The sequence below is a fragment of the Pogonomyrmex barbatus genome, unplaced genomic scaffold (assembly GCF_055798465.1).
Source record: "Pogonomyrmex barbatus isolate J1 unplaced genomic scaffold, ASM5579846v1 scaffold1, whole genome shotgun sequence".
In the NCBI taxonomy this organism is placed as follows: domain Eukaryota; kingdom Metazoa; phylum Arthropoda; class Insecta; order Hymenoptera; family Formicidae; genus Pogonomyrmex; species Pogonomyrmex barbatus.
This window is the reverse complement of record NW_028297098.1, coordinates 18,911,450-18,927,306: the sequence shown is the minus strand read 5'-3', so window position 1 is coordinate 18,927,306 and position 15,857 is coordinate 18,911,450. Positions and strand designations below refer to the sequence as shown.

General features: G+C 33.1%; 2 protein-coding genes and 1 pseudogene across 4 annotated transcripts; all 3 read left to right on the top strand.

Annotated features, from left to right (window-relative positions):
• The first annotated feature begins 4,700 nt into the window (after window positions 1-4,700).
• On the top strand, window positions 4,701-9,641 carry LOC105422775 (juvenile hormone acid O-methyltransferase-like; annotated as a pseudogene). The gene is made up of 6 exons (XR_016139143.1): window positions 4,701-7,629; window positions 7,786-8,014; window positions 8,089-8,252; window positions 8,466-8,598; window positions 8,671-8,824; window positions 9,040-9,641. The product of XR_016139143.1 is annotated as a juvenile hormone acid O-methyltransferase-like (transcript).
• Window positions 9,642-10,668: 1,027 nt separating this feature from the next.
• Window positions 10,669-12,583, top strand: LOC105422776 (juvenile hormone acid O-methyltransferase-like). 2 transcript variants are annotated; one of them, XM_089076491.1, is made up of 6 exons: window positions 10,669-10,887; window positions 11,099-11,327; window positions 11,399-11,564; window positions 11,777-11,909; window positions 11,981-12,131; window positions 12,352-12,583. In XM_089076491.1, the coding sequence occupies exons 2-6, from the start codon at window positions 11,141-11,143 to the stop codon at window positions 12,540-12,542; spliced, it is 828 nt and encodes a 275-aa protein (XP_088932617.1). In that variant the 5' UTR covers window positions 10,669-10,887; window positions 11,099-11,140; the 3' UTR covers window positions 12,543-12,583. The 2 variants fall into 2 exon arrangements, with proteins under 2 accessions (XP_088932617.1, XP_011630584.2); XM_011632282.3 differs by having other exon boundaries at window positions 10,670-10,942.
• A 2,009-nt stretch (window positions 12,584-14,592) lies between these two features.
• On the top strand, window positions 14,593-15,024 carry LOC112552284 (juvenile hormone acid O-methyltransferase-like). The gene is made up of 2 exons (XM_025217238.2): window positions 14,593-14,779; window positions 14,852-15,024. Exons 1-2 carry the CDS (start codon window positions 14,593-14,595, stop codon window positions 15,022-15,024), a joined length of 360 nt encoding a protein of 119 aa, XP_025073023.2.
• Window positions 15,025-15,857: the final 833 nt, after the last annotated feature.

Sequence of the window (15,857 nt, the reverse complement as noted above, 5' to 3'; positions counted from 1 at the left end):
ACAACTTCAAATGTGCACAAATCATGTTAACCATTAATTCTATAATTCTGTAACGACTGACAGAGTAATAGACGTCATTTCAAATTAGAATATAACTTCTCGAAGAATTTATGGTGCTATATTATATCAGTTTCCATTAAATTAGGCTTATAATTGATAATCATTGATTAGAGAATTCATCGATTAGACATCGTGAAATTCAAGTTTAAAAGAAAATTTTAATTTGAAAATGTAATACGCTCGTCTATTTGCTCGATTACAAATCATTGATTTTTAAAACGATAAAATGTTCCTCTACCTTTGGCACGCGTTTGCCTCTCTGCCAGGATATCCCTTTTGTCCCCTCCCCTTTTCCCTCCGCTATGTTCCTATCATTGTCGATCTTCGCGATACTTTCTCGCAACAGAAGGCACGTATTCGTTCCCTCGAAGGGGCCGATTCCTTCAACGTATCTATCGTCGAAGCTGTCTCGGGGACCCTTTGCTCTTCTGGTGTTCTAAACGCTCAACGAGGGCCAAAGACCTCTTCGCTTTTTGGAGTTCTACGTAGCAAAAAACTTCAAGTTTCTCCTGTTTCCCACGTGTAGGCCTACACGAAGGCGTGAAGAAAGGTCAGACTCGAATACAAAGTAGGAACTTCTTTTCACTTGATCTGTTGACTTCTATTCGATATGTTTTATCGATATGTTTTATCTTTTAACGTTTATTTTACGTGGCGGAACGCGCGATATTAAATTACCAAGTGGCAAAGGTCGCACACGTAATACTTTAAACACTGCGCAATTAATTTCTTGTGATTGTGCAAAACTATGAAATAATAATAGTATGGTATAGAATGTACAGTATGAAATACCAGTAATGTAATTGATTCATTATTATATCTCATAACCAAATTCGATTTGATAGTGCAAAAGCATGTAACAAGATAACACAAATAATAAACATATAAAAAACAGAATCATATTACTATGCTAACGAATATAGAATGTACAAGATATATGATACTATACGATCGCGCCATAAATTTTACGTGATGGACGTGTCTCTACGAGACATTTGAACATTATCGCGGATAAATCATATTAATTATATGATTTATGATTCAATACATATTTCGACGTTGTCATTACACGTTCTATTGGATTTATTATTACATATTTTGCGCACACAATTCAATATCTTGCACAGCCACCAACTATGATGGCATGGATCATTGATCATAGATTTTTCGGAATTTTGTACAAAATTTTGACAGCTGAAGCCCTTACGGTTTTATCAGAGATTTAAATTGTTTTTTATTGTTCGAGTTACGCGCTTCTATTAAATAAATATTATTTCACGATACGAAAATGAGACGCAATTTGATTTAATTCTGCATAGGACACAACGAATTCCATCGCCAGCGGCGGCGCTTCTACGGGATATTGCTCGCTGATTTTCAATTTCGAATCGAGTGAAAGCGTCCAAGTTAGGGAACTGGAACTTTATCGTGTGCGACGAAATCGCGTATTGGCGATCGCTTCCGGCGACGTGCGAATTACGTGACACACGCTGCAAGCGACGAGTTGACCGGCATTGCAACCGGCTGCGACCCTTCTTCAGCAAAGAGAGAAAGAGATAGAAAGAGAGAGAAAGAGGGGAGGGGAAGGGGGAAGAAGGAAAGGAGATAGAGTGCAGAAAATGACGATGCATTATTGCACACGGCGCACGGTGCGACTCGAGTACGTTGCCTCGCTCGAGCTGACGCGATACGTCACGGGGCTTCCTCCGCGAGATAAGCCCGCCGCAGATCGAATCGGAATCTTATCTAAGCGCCTGTCGGTGGCCTGCACACGCCGGGGTTCGCACACCGAAAATGTCCCGACGTGCGCCTTCTCCGAGGAAGATCGATAACAGCAACCAACGGTGGCATCCTCTCTATCGGGTGGCCTCGACGGCGAACGCGCGCGCGCGCGCGTGTGTGTGTGTGTGTGTGTGTGTGATTCACGCGTGCCATCACGCTGACGCCCAAGATCCGATTCCGTGAGTAATTTCATCGCTTCGTTTCTGGTATCGAACGTTATCGCTCTCTTTCCCTCTCTCTCTCTCTCTCTCTCTCTCTCTCTCTCTCTCTCTCGCACGCGCGCGCGCGCGCGCAATGAAAATACGTGCCTCGAATAGACGATAATAATGACGTTTTACCGGACATCCCTCGATGGCGAATCGATCCTCGGGAATTTATTATTGCAATAATAGAGGTAATAACAATCTCTTTCTCGATACGATAATAATCGCGCCCGGCGTGAGGGAGATGGAGAGAGAACTTCCTCGTTTTCGGGGGAACGTTCGTCCCTACCGCATTGTTTTCGTAATGAATCATGGTTTTGTAACAAAACATAACTCGTTAAATCAATCCCACGCTCGAGATTTTGAGCATTTTTGTGCTTTACCGAGATAACGAAGTATCATTTCCACTGCGATACCAACGAAGAAACACGCAAACCAGTTCTTCCTACATCTGGATGGATATGAGATATATTTTGACATAACTTGTAACGAGAAATATAATCTATTTACAATTTTACATCAATAAATAAATACAAATAAAAAAAAAATACATTTAAATTATTCTATAGCATATCTAAAATCTGTCAAAATTAGATTGGAATAATTTCGTTGTCTTGATAAAAAGAAAGATACCTGCACATTTGTGTCTTAATCTCTTTGAATCTTTTGTATTTGAATAACACTATTATTTTTTTTAATTTCATCCTTTTTAGCATAAATTTTAATGGACCTCAAAGCATAAATAATCGATGTCAGTCACGATAACCGGGCTAAACATCTCATTACTTCATTTCAGACTAGAAGACAAATCAATGACCAAAAGGTTGATGAATTATTTATTAAAAGCAGAATTATTGGGTAACACTAACCACGAAGAAGAAGCGAAAAAAATGTTCTATAATCGTTTGTTTTGAAAGAATTGAAACGGGATACCGCAACTTTATCAAGAGATGCGAGGACAAAAATGTTACCTTATGTACTGATAAACATAAAAATGTAAAATAGTGCTCAATAGAATTCATTGCGAGTGAATGAGTGTACTATAGATATCGAGAGCGATAAATTTCTGACGGGAAAAACCCGTCAGAGATGATAAGCGAAACAAAATTGCGACGATTGTATGAGCGATAATTGTACATGCGACAGTGAAGATATAACGCAAGAGAGAAATTATATTAATCTTGCAATGAATTTTAATCCAAAAACGATATGTATACGACTGATTAAATGTGAACATATGAAACTGGCAGTGTAATATATAAAAAATACGCTAAAATAATTTTTTCATATGATAAATGCCATAGCATATATTATTTTATTGCTACATTTTATGAATGCTCAATTGCTTTTTTAAAATTATTATAGCTTTTTCGAAATGAGTTTGATAAATACGAAAAATAAATCATAAAAATATATATAATGTTAAAAGAATATATGAATGTGTAACAATTGTTATTTTTAATTATTACCTCGAAATTTTAGATTTTTAAATTTTAGACTTACGTATTTTGTCCTATTATTAATACACAATCCTTGACCTTATCAATACTTTTTATTTATTATTTTTTAATTTTTATTTCACTTATGGATTAGACTTCCTCTTTTCTTTATTATAAAAATACAAATCACGAAATATATGTAACTTACATATGAATTCACATAGCTTATCTTTTCCTAAATAGAATCTAGATAGAACATTTCCTTTTAAATTACATTATAAATTCTATTAATTTACAGACGAGATCGGAGACATAATATATGAAAGCTGATAAATTGAATGAATTTTATTAATTCAATATACATAGGTAGTTTGCCAAATTCAATTAAAAACTTATATGTTTTTAATAAAATAAAATACGAAATTAGTTGAATAAAATATGAAATTAGTTTTCAAAAAATATAAAAATTTGATATGTCATTTATATGCTTGCAATTTTGCATGAGTCGAACCATCTCTTTACTGCCGCGCACCAGGAGGATTATTTGTATATTTGCCAATGGCGTTGGTAGGGTGTCATCGCTGTAGTCCGACCTACATCCATCGAGTGAGAGATCAACATCGCTCTGGAGTACCGGTCGTGGGAATTCGAGAGAATATACACACACATATATATGTATATTGTAATATATGTATATGTGTGTATATAATTGTATTGTTGATGTGTTGTTCTAAACACGTTATTGCGACAAATATCATCACATGCCTCAGTAGTCGAAAGGATAAGATGCCTGCCCGGTAAGCAGAAGATCCAGATTCGATTCCTGGCTGAGGTGGTATTTTTTCGCAAAATAATTACGAGTTTTCATGATTCCCAATGACATGCAAAGAAACATTCCAAATAGGAACATTCCAAATAGGGACATTCCAAATAGGAACAATCAGGAAAATGCACACTCTCCACCGTCTCAATGCAATGGAAATCGCCGATGAGACCAAGAATCCAATCATACGGATATAATTATATCTCTTCTTATTTTTATTCTTATAAGAATCTCAAATAAGAAGGAAGGCTGTGCGTCACGGCAGAGCCAGACCACGAACCAGTGATGAAAACTCGTATTTTATTTTGCGAAGAAATATCACCTCAGCCAAGAATCGAACCTGGATCTCCTGCTTACCAGGCAGGCATCTTATCCTTTCAACTACCGAGGCAAGTGATGATATTTGTCGTAAATAACGTGTTTAGAATAACATGTCAACAATACAATGATACACATATATCACAATATACATATATACATGTATTCTCTCGAATCTCCACGATCGGTACTCCAGAGATGATTCGCTTTTGCTGATTATAATTCAACTATTGTATTCAAATTTTTTAAAATTATTTATCTGTTTTGTTAGCTGTTATTCACATACACAAATAGAAATACGAACTAACTTGATCTTCAAAAAAAATGGATTTCAATCGAGGATTCATGTATTTGTAATCGCGTAAGCGAGTGCTGTGTCTCAATTAGATTAATCCAAAGGATCTGATCGCGACATAGCGATAGAAGGGAATAGGAGTGGAAATTCTCCATAATGAGACGATCGTTGCTCGCGCAACGAATCGCTTGCACGGCGACTTATCGGTAGGATCCGCTCCCGGAAGGTGTGGCCCGATTAATGGATTTCACGTCGCTCGTATAAGTAATAAATAAATGCGTCCTGGATCGGTACGAGCCTTCTCGCCCCCGTACGGCCAACGTTTATTATCCTGTCGCGAATTAGCGGCGCCGGCGCGAGTGATCGACCTCGATACGTCCTATCGGGGATATACGGACTATCACGATCGATCGATCCTCCGTGACGCGCGCGTGGTTCGTGTTAAAAGAGAGACGAGGCTAAATCGCCGATGAGCCATGCTCGGTCGTTAACGCTAATGACACGTTTTTCCCTCGCCTGTTTATCGCACGGACGATACATATATCAAGGGATTTAGCCTAAGTCGATTCTCCGCGCGATTCCTCTGCAACTGAGTGATTTTGTCGCATTCGACGACTATTGCAATATTTTCGTCGTAAACTACGTATTCACGTCGGGATAGCTCTCAGGTATTGCAATTACCATTTGACTTATGACGTTCAATGTATCATAATGTTATCTCTTGAAAATATTTTACCTCCAAATTAAACTTTTATTACTTTCTGAATTAAATTTGAATAATTTGTATAACTTTCGATTTATTTTATTAGTAATTAAGATAAAATCTCTCTCCTTCTCTCCTCGACAAAATGGTCGAATTTTAGTTTTGAGAAACGCCGTATGTATATATGTCTTCTTTAATCGTTTTCGAACGAAAGTATTTGGTTGCCCCACTTTCATTCAATAGATTCTACAAGGTTCCAAATGTTTGATTGTGACCGATATAAAGTAAAATTTTAAAAAATAAAGTAAAAGTAAATACATCCAAGCAAATTTTCATTCGTAACGAAAAATCAAAGATACAATCACTTTTTTATTCAGATCATATGCATAGAGATATATACTGATTTAAGCTATTCCTCTAAAAATAAACTTTTTAATTATTTATTAAATTCTGTTTTTATCAGAAATTTTCACCATTTCAAATAAAAATGATCCGAACTGTATAAATTTCATTTAAAAAATTTCAACACTTACAATATTATTAAACTGAATTATTGTGTTTTTTAATGAATACTAAAAATTTTTAAATTAAAAAGAAAAAAGTAAATAATTCTATATTTAAACTATTTTTTTAAATTCGTATTTAGGAATACTAGAATCGATATAACCTCAAGTATCTAAAAACTCTACGCATATTATAACAACCTTAATTATTGATTGATTTCGAAGCAAAAATCATGCTCTCATTTACAAGATTTATTTATATTAATTGGGCGCTTTAAGACCCTGTAGATCTCTGGCCAAGTTTTAATCGCTCCGGTGCGGATCACGGCAAAACAGTCTTACTCGCGTTTTACTCGCCATCACGTGACTAGCGAACGATCACGTTGCATTTGCGATTTCACCGAATGCTTCGCTCGTGCGACCACTGCTGAATCATCTCGCTTATAAATTCCGTCAACATGCTCATCTCTCACTTTCGATAATAACAACAAAGACATTATGAATTACTGTCTTACTAGTTGTTTGTTGCTCAATTGTCCAATTTCGCGATTGAAAACAGTTTCTTGAAACGTTATGATTATAAGCGAGTCGTCGAATATAAATACCAAAGACGAAGTCTTTGAGAAAACTTCAGTAGTACAGAAGAGAACTCGGCATTGTGAGCTGTCATTCATACTAATCCTTAATAATCCTCATACGAAGAGCCGTAAGATCGGAGGGTAGCATCTCGTACTTCTTGTGTTTAAATTACGACTACAAACTTAATTTACAATACTTGCAAATTTATTTTGAGTGCACAATAATTGCACTGGATTAATGATTGTAATACAATCTTTTTACTTTACGTATTTGTTACCGTGTTTGAGCACCTTATCGAGTTTTAGTCGCCACGGTGCGGCCCACGGCAAAATGGCCTTTCTCGCGTTTTTTTCGCGAAGGCGCCACCGTAATTTTGTCACGAGGTGGCGAACGAGGTTAAATTACATTTGCGATTTTATCGAATGCTTCTCTCGTACCATCGCTGTCGAATCTTCTCCCTTGTAAATTCCGTCAACATTCTCTAACTTTCGATAATAACGACAGAATCACGAATTACTGTATTTCTGCACTTACTGTAGTTTATATTACTGTAGTTTCTCTATTTATTTCTTATCCAACGCGATTGTAAAGATAGTGTCTTGGAGTGCTTTGATTATAAGCAAGATAATAATATATCTATAAAACAAAATTAAGATCAAAAAATAGAATATCGTGATAGAGGGAGACAAGATTAAAATGGGGAAAAGTAAATTGTTTGTACCCGGTCGTCGAATATAAAAAATAAAATTCAGATACAAAGATAAAATTCAAAGATAAAATTCAGTACAACAGTACAGGACAGCATTTTAAGCTATCACTCCCGCTAGTCTTAATACTCCTGATGCGAAGAGCCATAAGATCGAATGGTAACACCTCGTACTACTTCATAACTATTTATATTTTATAAAGAAGAAAAGAGACGTGGTAAATAAGAAAGCATTTAACATATCTTTTTGGTTTATAAAATGTTTCTTCTCGTTATTCGTTTTAAAAAATAAATTTTAGTAGTTGCGAATTTCTCACATTAAATCTTTGTTAGCATAGTATCGGGTCGCTTATTAAAATCACCAATTTACATAGATTCAAGCATTCGATTTAAAAATTTCCAAATAACGGTGCGCAATGGAGATGCCTGAGAAATACGTCAAAGCAAATGCCATGCCACGTCGCGATGTCCTGGACATTATCGAGGAATTTAGTTCTGAACTATCGCAGATACAAGATAAATGTATCGATATAGGATCCGGTCCTGGTGACATTACCAAGGATTTGTTATTGCCTTTATTGCCGCACGACGTCGAGGTAGTAGGTACGTGAATAAATGAAAATTTGGCGGTACATGGTTCCTTTCGATGATGACCTAGTGTACCTCATATTTTACAGGTGCGGATATATCACAAGCGATGGTAAATTGCCCGTAAGAATAACAGTAACGAACGACTATCATACATCGTCCTGGATATCGAAGGAAAAATGCCAAATGAGCAAATCGGACAATATGACTGTGCTACGTCCTTTTATTGTCTGCATTGGCCTTACGATTTAAGGTACATTTGATATTTCCTTTACCAGATATTGAATCAATTGAAGAAGAAAAGCTTTCAGAAAAAACATTGACAATTTTTCTAATCAATTTTGATATTTACTAGAAAGAGATTGCACGAAAATATTTGCATCTAAGTTAATATGTATTTAATTAAAATTAAAAAAATCATACATCGCGTATAATTTTTCTAATTAAAAAATTGTTAAATTTCTAGTCGTGCTTTCGAAAATATATTCAAATTGTTACGTCCGAATGAAAAAGCGCTTGTGATGTTTCTTGGTTCTCATTGCTTCTTCGAGGCGAACGTACGTCTTAGCCAGAATCCAAGATATGAATTTTATCTTCAGGTACTATAATTACGCATTAAACGTACGCATTAATACACGATGATATTAAAATTAAATGTTTTCCTTTTTAAGGATGCGCATCGTTACGTGTCGTATTTCCAAAGAAAGATGTGCAAAAATATGCGAGCCAGTTTGCGAAAAATGTTGGAAGATATCGGCTTTGAAGTCTTACATTGCAGCAAAAGAGAAAAAGTTCATCAATACAACAATCAGCAAAGTTTAAAAAGTAATTATATTAATAAATATTATTCTGAAATTAGTATTTATTAAAATATTATTATATAGTAATATTGAAATAATATTATATAATAAAACAAATTATTAGTCATCATAGAGAATACGTAAGCATGACTTAAATCAAAATAAAATTAATTAAAGTTTAAATCAAATTCCCTATTTCTTTAGCTGAAAAGTTTTTAAATAACATATTTGTTTTTACAGATCAAATATTACCCGTTAATCCTTTTTTAACTCGAATGCCAGATGATATAAAAGGTGAATTCATGGACAATCTGATAAGCGAAATATTGAGCCAGGACACAGTTTCGACACCGTTTGAAAGCAAAAACAACGAATTAATATTAAAATACTATCTCCTAATAGCGCATGTAAAAAAACCGCAATCAGCCACTTAAGTGCGAAAAATATATCTCTATATAGAAGGTGCAAAATTAACAAAGTTATTTTTATCTTATTTCATATATTGTTTAACATAAAATAATTAGAATATGAAATATTATAATATTTTAATGCAATATCCATTATTGCAAAATAAATAAATGAAAGATACTAAGTAATAAAAAATGTGTCAAGTTATATTCGATATTTCCTTCAACACAATCTTGCATTCGAGCGAACATCCGTCCGAAAAGAGTGACAAAAGAAGAAAAAAATACGTCAACTAACTTGCTCATTACAATACTAAATTTTATGTATATTTTTTACGTTATATCTTTGACTTACCATAGTACAGCCACTTATAGAATATCTTTATTATAACATACGGATACAAGAATGGATGTTACGATATCGATATTATCGCAGTGTAATGAAATGTACAATTACTATAATGAGAAAGAGGAAAAAAATCTATCAACGAGAAACAGAGAGAGGGAGAGAGAGAGAGAGAGAGGAAGGGGGGGAGAGAGAGAGAGAGAGAGAGAGAGAAAGGGGGGAGATCAAAGAGGAAGAAAGTCCCCAATGTCCTTTTTTTCTCCAAAATATAGCGATGATAGGGAAATTATTTTTGCTACAGATAGTTGTCTCCGTTCTAACAATGCATTTCTCATTCTTTACCTTCCTATACAGTCTCTCTCTACCTTACCTCATTTCATTTTGAATAAATAGAGAACGTGGCCTCTGGTAATATGCCAAACGATTGCTGACATTCGGTGGAACATTAAACAAAGTCAAAAGGAAAATAGCAGATTTGCAAGCAAGTCATATTCTTGAATTCTATACCAAATTTTTATTTTTTTAATTATTAAATTCAAAGTCTTTAATAATCTATCAAACTTTACGCTAGAAAAAGATTAATTAATATATACCATCTATCATGTTTAAATATAAAAAAATTAAAAGAAGTTTTCAGAAAAAATCAGATTATTTTTTTTACATTGAATTTTCACAATATTACTTTATATCTTGTGTTTAATAAATTACGACTACAAATTTAATTTACAATACTTGCAAATTTATTTTGGGTGCACAATAATTGCACTGGATTAATGATTGTAATACAATCATTTTACTTTACGTATTTGTTACCGTGTTTGAGTACCTTATCGAATTTTAATCGCCACGATGCGGCCCACGGCAAAATGGCCTTCCTCGCGTTTTTTTCGCGAAGGCGCCACCGTAACTTTGTCACGAGGTGGCGAACAATTAAATTACATTTTACCGAATGCTTCTCTCGTACGATCGCTCTTCTCCCTTGTAAATTCCGTCAACATTCTCTAACTTTCGATAATAACGACAGAAGCATCACGAATTACTGTATTAGTTTCTCTATTTATTTTTTATCCAACGCGATTGTAAAGATAGTGTCTTGGAGTGCTCTGATTATAAGCAAGATAATAATATATCTACGAAACAAAATTAAGATCAAAAAATAGAATATCGTGATAGAGGGAGACAAGATTAAAATGGGAAAAAGTAAATTGTTTGTACCCGGTCGTCGAATATAAATACCAAAGATAAAATTCAGTGTAGCAGTACAGGACAGCATTTTAAGCTGTCACTCACGCTAGTCTTAATACTCCTGATGTGAAGAGACCATAAGATCGAATGGTAAAACCTCGTATTACTTCATAACCGATATTTTATAAAGAAGAAAAGAGACGTGGTAAATAAGAAAACATTTAACATATCTTTTTGGTTTATAAAATGTTTCTTCTCGTTATTCGTCTTAAAAAATAAATTTTAATAGTTGCGAATTTCTCACATTAAGTCCTTGTTAGCATAGTATCGGGTCGCTTATTAAAATCACCAATTTACATAGATTCAAGCATTCGATTTAAAAATTTCCAAATAACGGTGCGCAATGGAGATGCCTGAGAAATACGTCAAAGCAAATGCCATGCCACGTCGCGATGTCCTGGACATTATCGAGGAATTTAGTTCTGAACTATCGCAGATACAAGATAAATGTATCGATATAGGATCCGGTCCTGGTGACATTACCAAGAATTTGTTATTGCCTTTATTGCCGCACGACGTCGAGGTAGTAGGTACGTGAATAAATGAAAATTTGGTACATGGTTCCTTTCGATGATGACCTAGTGTACCTCATATTTTATAGGTGCGGATATATCACAAGCGATGGTAAATTACGCCCGTAAGAATAACAGTAACGAACGACTATCATACATCGTCCTCGATATCGAAGGAAAAATGCCAAATGAGCAAATCGGACAATACGACTGTGTTACGTCCTTTTATTGTCTGCATTGGCCTTACGATTTAAGGTACATTTGATATTTCCTTTGCTAGATAACAATTGAGGAAGAGAAGCTTTCAGAAATAAAATTGACAATTTTTCTAATCAATTTTGATGTTTATTAAAAAGAGAGTTGCACGAAAATATTTGCATAAATATGTTAATACATATTCAATTAAGATTAAAAAAACATGCTTCCCGTATAATTATTCTAATTAAGAAGTTGTGTTAAATTTTTAGTCGTGCTTTCGAAAATATATTCAAATTGTTACGACCAAATGGAAAAGGGCTTGTAATGTTCCTTGGCTATCATTGCTTATTCGAGGCGTACATGCGTATTAGCCAGAATCCAAGATATGAATTTTATCTTCAGGTACCACAATTACGCATTAAACATAAAATTAATACATGATAATATTAAAATTAAATGTTCTCCTTTTTAAGGATGCGCATCGTTACGTACCGCATTTCCAAAGAAAAATGTGCAAAAATATGAGAGCCAGTTTGCGAAAAATGTTGGAAGATATCGGCTTTGAAATTCTGCATTGTAGTAAGAGAGAAAACAGTTATCAATACAACAATCAAAGTTTTAGAGGTAATTGTATTAATGAATATTATTCCAAAATTAATAATTAATAAAATATTATTAAATAGAATAGTAAAACAATATTATATAATAAAACAAATTATTAGTCATCATAGGAAATGCATAAGCATTTCATTCAATCATAATAAAATTAATTAACTATTAGTCTAAATAAAATTTCTTACTTCCTTAAGTGAATAGTTTTTAAATATCATATTTGTTTTTACAGATTATATAATATCTGTTAATCCATTTATAAATCAAATACCAGATGACATGAAAGATGAATTTATGGACAATCTGATAAGCGAAATATTGAACCAAGATGTTTCGACACCGTTTTCAAACAAAAATGACGAATTAATATTGAAATATTATCTCCTAATAGCATATGTAAAAAAACCACAATCGGCCACTTAAGTGCGAAAAATATACTTCTATATGATACAGACGGTACAAAATTAACAAAGTTATTTATATCTTATTTGATATATTGATAAAATAATTAGAATATAGAATATTACAATATTTTAATCCGATATCTATTACTGCTTTGCAAAATAAAAGATATTAAACAATAAAAAAAGTATCAAGTTATATTCAATATCTCTCTCAATAAAATTTTACGTCCGGAGCAAACGTCCGCCTAATAAAAGAGTGACAAAAGAATAAATATGTCACTTTTTGATCAGCTTGCCTTCTACATCATTAAACTTTAGATTTATTTTTGTACGCCATATTTTTAATTTTATAATAGCGCAGCCATTTAAAGAGTGTTATTATAACTTACGGATTATACATCGTACGGATACAAGAGTAGACATTACGATATCGATATTCGTAGTGTAATGACATTCGTAGTGTAATGACATGCCCAATTATTATAACGAGAGAGAGAAAGAGTCTATTAACAAAAGAGAGAATAAAAAAGAAAGGGAGAAAGAATTTCTTATCCTTTTTTCTCCAAAATATAGTGACGGTGAATAAATTACTTTTGTTACATATAGTTATGTCCGACAATGCATTTCTTGTTCTCCATCTTCCTATACATACTTTCTCTACTTTATTCCATTTTATTTTGCATAGATAGAGAACGTTGTCTCTGATAATATGTCAAACGACTGCTGACATCTGATGGAACTCACAATAAACAAAATGAAAAAGAGAATGGCAAATTTGCATGCAGGCAAGCAAGTCGTTTTCTCGAATTCTGTACCGAATATTTTTTTAATTTACCGGATGTCTTAAAGTAATCCAACCTCTCATTCAAAATTACAAATGATAAAACCTTATCAAAACAAAATGAAATATACGACTCAGTTAATCCTGTAACAAAAACAAATTTAAAGTCTTTAATAATCTGTCAAACATAACGCTACAAAAAAATTAGTTAATATATATCATCTTTACTGTTTAAATTAAAAAAGAAATAAAAGAAGTATAAATCAGATTACATTTTTTTCATTGAATTAATTTTCACAATATTACTTTATAACTTGTGTTCAATAAATTACGACTACAAATTTAATTTACAATACTTGCAACTTATCTTGGGTGCACAATAATTATATTGATTTAATTACTGTAATACAATCATTACTTGTAATACAATCATTATTTTATCGCGTTTGAGCACCTTATCGAGTTTTAGTCGCCCCGGTGCGACCCACAGTAAAATGGTTTTATTCGCGTTTTTTTCGTGACGTCGCAATCGTGATTTGTCATATGGTGGGTGATGAACGATTACGTTGCATTTGCGATTTCATTGAAATTTGCTTCTCTCGTGCAATATCTGCCGAATCTTCTCTTATAAATTCCGTCAACATTCTCACTTCTTACTTTCGATAGTAATAACAGAAGTATTACGAATTATTGTTTCGCTAGTTACAATTTCGCTAATTATTTGTTGTCCAATGTGAAGAAAAAGATAGCTTCTTGAAGTCCTTCAATTATAAGCGAGGAAATAGCAATAAATCTACATAACAGGTTTGAGGTATATACAAAAAAAATAGAAGGAGGCAAGACTAAAATGGGAGAAAAAAAAGTTATTTCTAATAAGTATATTTCTAATAAGTTACTATCGTTACCGAATATAAATACCAAAGACGAAGATAAAAATTCAGCAGTACGGACCCGGTATTGTGAGCTGTTATACTAACCTTAATACTTCTGATACGAAGAACCGTACGATCGAACGCCGTACGATAACACTTCGTACTACTTCATAACTAACATTTTACAAAGAAGAAAAAGAAAAGTAGTAAATAAGAAATTATTTAACATATTCGTTTTATATAATGTTCCTTCTCGTTATTCGTTTTAAAAAGTAATTTTTAGTAGTTGCGAGTTTCTTGCAACAAGTCTTTGTTAGTATAGTATCGGATCGTTTATTAGAATCACCAATTTACATAGATTCAAGCATTCGATTTTCAAATTTAACAAAATATTTAAATAACGTCAGAGGTGCGCGATGGAGATGGCTGAAGAATATGCCAAAGCAAATGTTTTATCACGTCGTGATGGCCAAGACATTATCGAGGAATTTAGTTTCGAACTATCAAAGATACAAAGTAAATATCTCGACATAGGATCCGGTCCTGGTGACGTTACCAAGGACTTCTTATTCCCTCTATTGCCGCACGACGTCGAGGTAGTAGGTACGCGAATAAATGAAAATTTGGAGGTACATGATTCCTATCGATGATGATCGTTGACCTCATGTTTTACAGGGTCGGATATATCGCAATCAATGGTAAGTTACGCTCGTAAGAATAACAGTAATGAACGACTATCGTACATCCTGGATATCGAAGGAAAAATGCCAAATGAGCAAATCGGACAATACGACTGTGTTACGTCCTTTTATTGCCTACGTTGGACTTACGATTTAAGATACTTTTGATATTTTTTTTACTAGATAACAAGTGAAGGAAAAAAGCTTTCATAAAGTGACAATTTTTTATAATTAATTTTAATGATTGATGACTAGAAAAAAGTTACATAAAAATATTTGCGTATATATTAATAAGTATTAATAAGTATTATAAGTAATTAAGGTTTAAAAAACATGCTTCCAGTGTAATTTTTCTAATTAAGATTTTTCTAATTAAGAAGTTGTCAAATTTTTAGGCGCGCTTTCGAAAATATATTCAAATTGTTACGTCCGAATGGAAAAGCGCTTGTGTCATTTGTTGGTTCTCATTGCCTATTCGAGGCGTACATATGTCTTAGCCAAAAATCCAAAATACGAACTTTATCTTCAGGTGTTACAATAACGCATCAAACATATGAATTAACACAATACATAATAATATTAAAAGTAAATATTCTCATCTTTAAGGACGCGCATTACATGTCGTATTTCTAAAGAAAGATGTGCAAAAATATGAGAGTTACGAAAAATGTTGGAAGACAGGTTTTGAAATCTTACATTGCAGCAAAAGAGAAAGAAATTATCAATACAGCAATCAGCAAATTTTAAAAAATAATTATATTAATAATATTATTATTCTAAAATTAGTAATTATTAAAATATTAAATAGTAATATTAAAATAATATTATGTAATAAAACAAATTATTGGTCATCATAGAGAATCCGTAAGCATGATTTAAATCATGATAAAATTAATTAACGTCTAAATAAAATTCCCTATTTTCTTAATTAAATTGTTTTTAAATATCATATTTGTTTTTACAGGTCAAATGTCAAAAGTTAATCCTTTTATAAATCGAAT

Coding starts and splice junctions, on each gene's coding strand:
- LOC105422776 (XM_089076491.1), top strand. CDS start 11,141: ATGGAGATGCCTGAGAAATACGTCAAAGCAAATGCCATGCCACGTCGC. Junction 11,565..11,776: donor CATTGGCCTTACGATTTAAG/GTACATTTGATA, acceptor TTAAATTTTTAG/TCGTGCTTTCGAAAATATAT. Junction 12,132..12,351: donor CAACAATCAAAGTTTTAGAG/GTAATTGTATTA, acceptor TTGTTTTTACAG/ATTATATAATATCTGTTAAT.
- LOC112552284 (XM_025217238.2), top strand. CDS start 14,593: ATGGAGATGGCTGAAGAATATGCCAAAGCAAATGTTTTATCACGTCGT. Junction 14,780..14,851: donor GCACGACGTCGAGGTAGTAG/GTACGCGAATAA, acceptor CATGTTTTACAG/GGTCGGATATATCGCAATCA.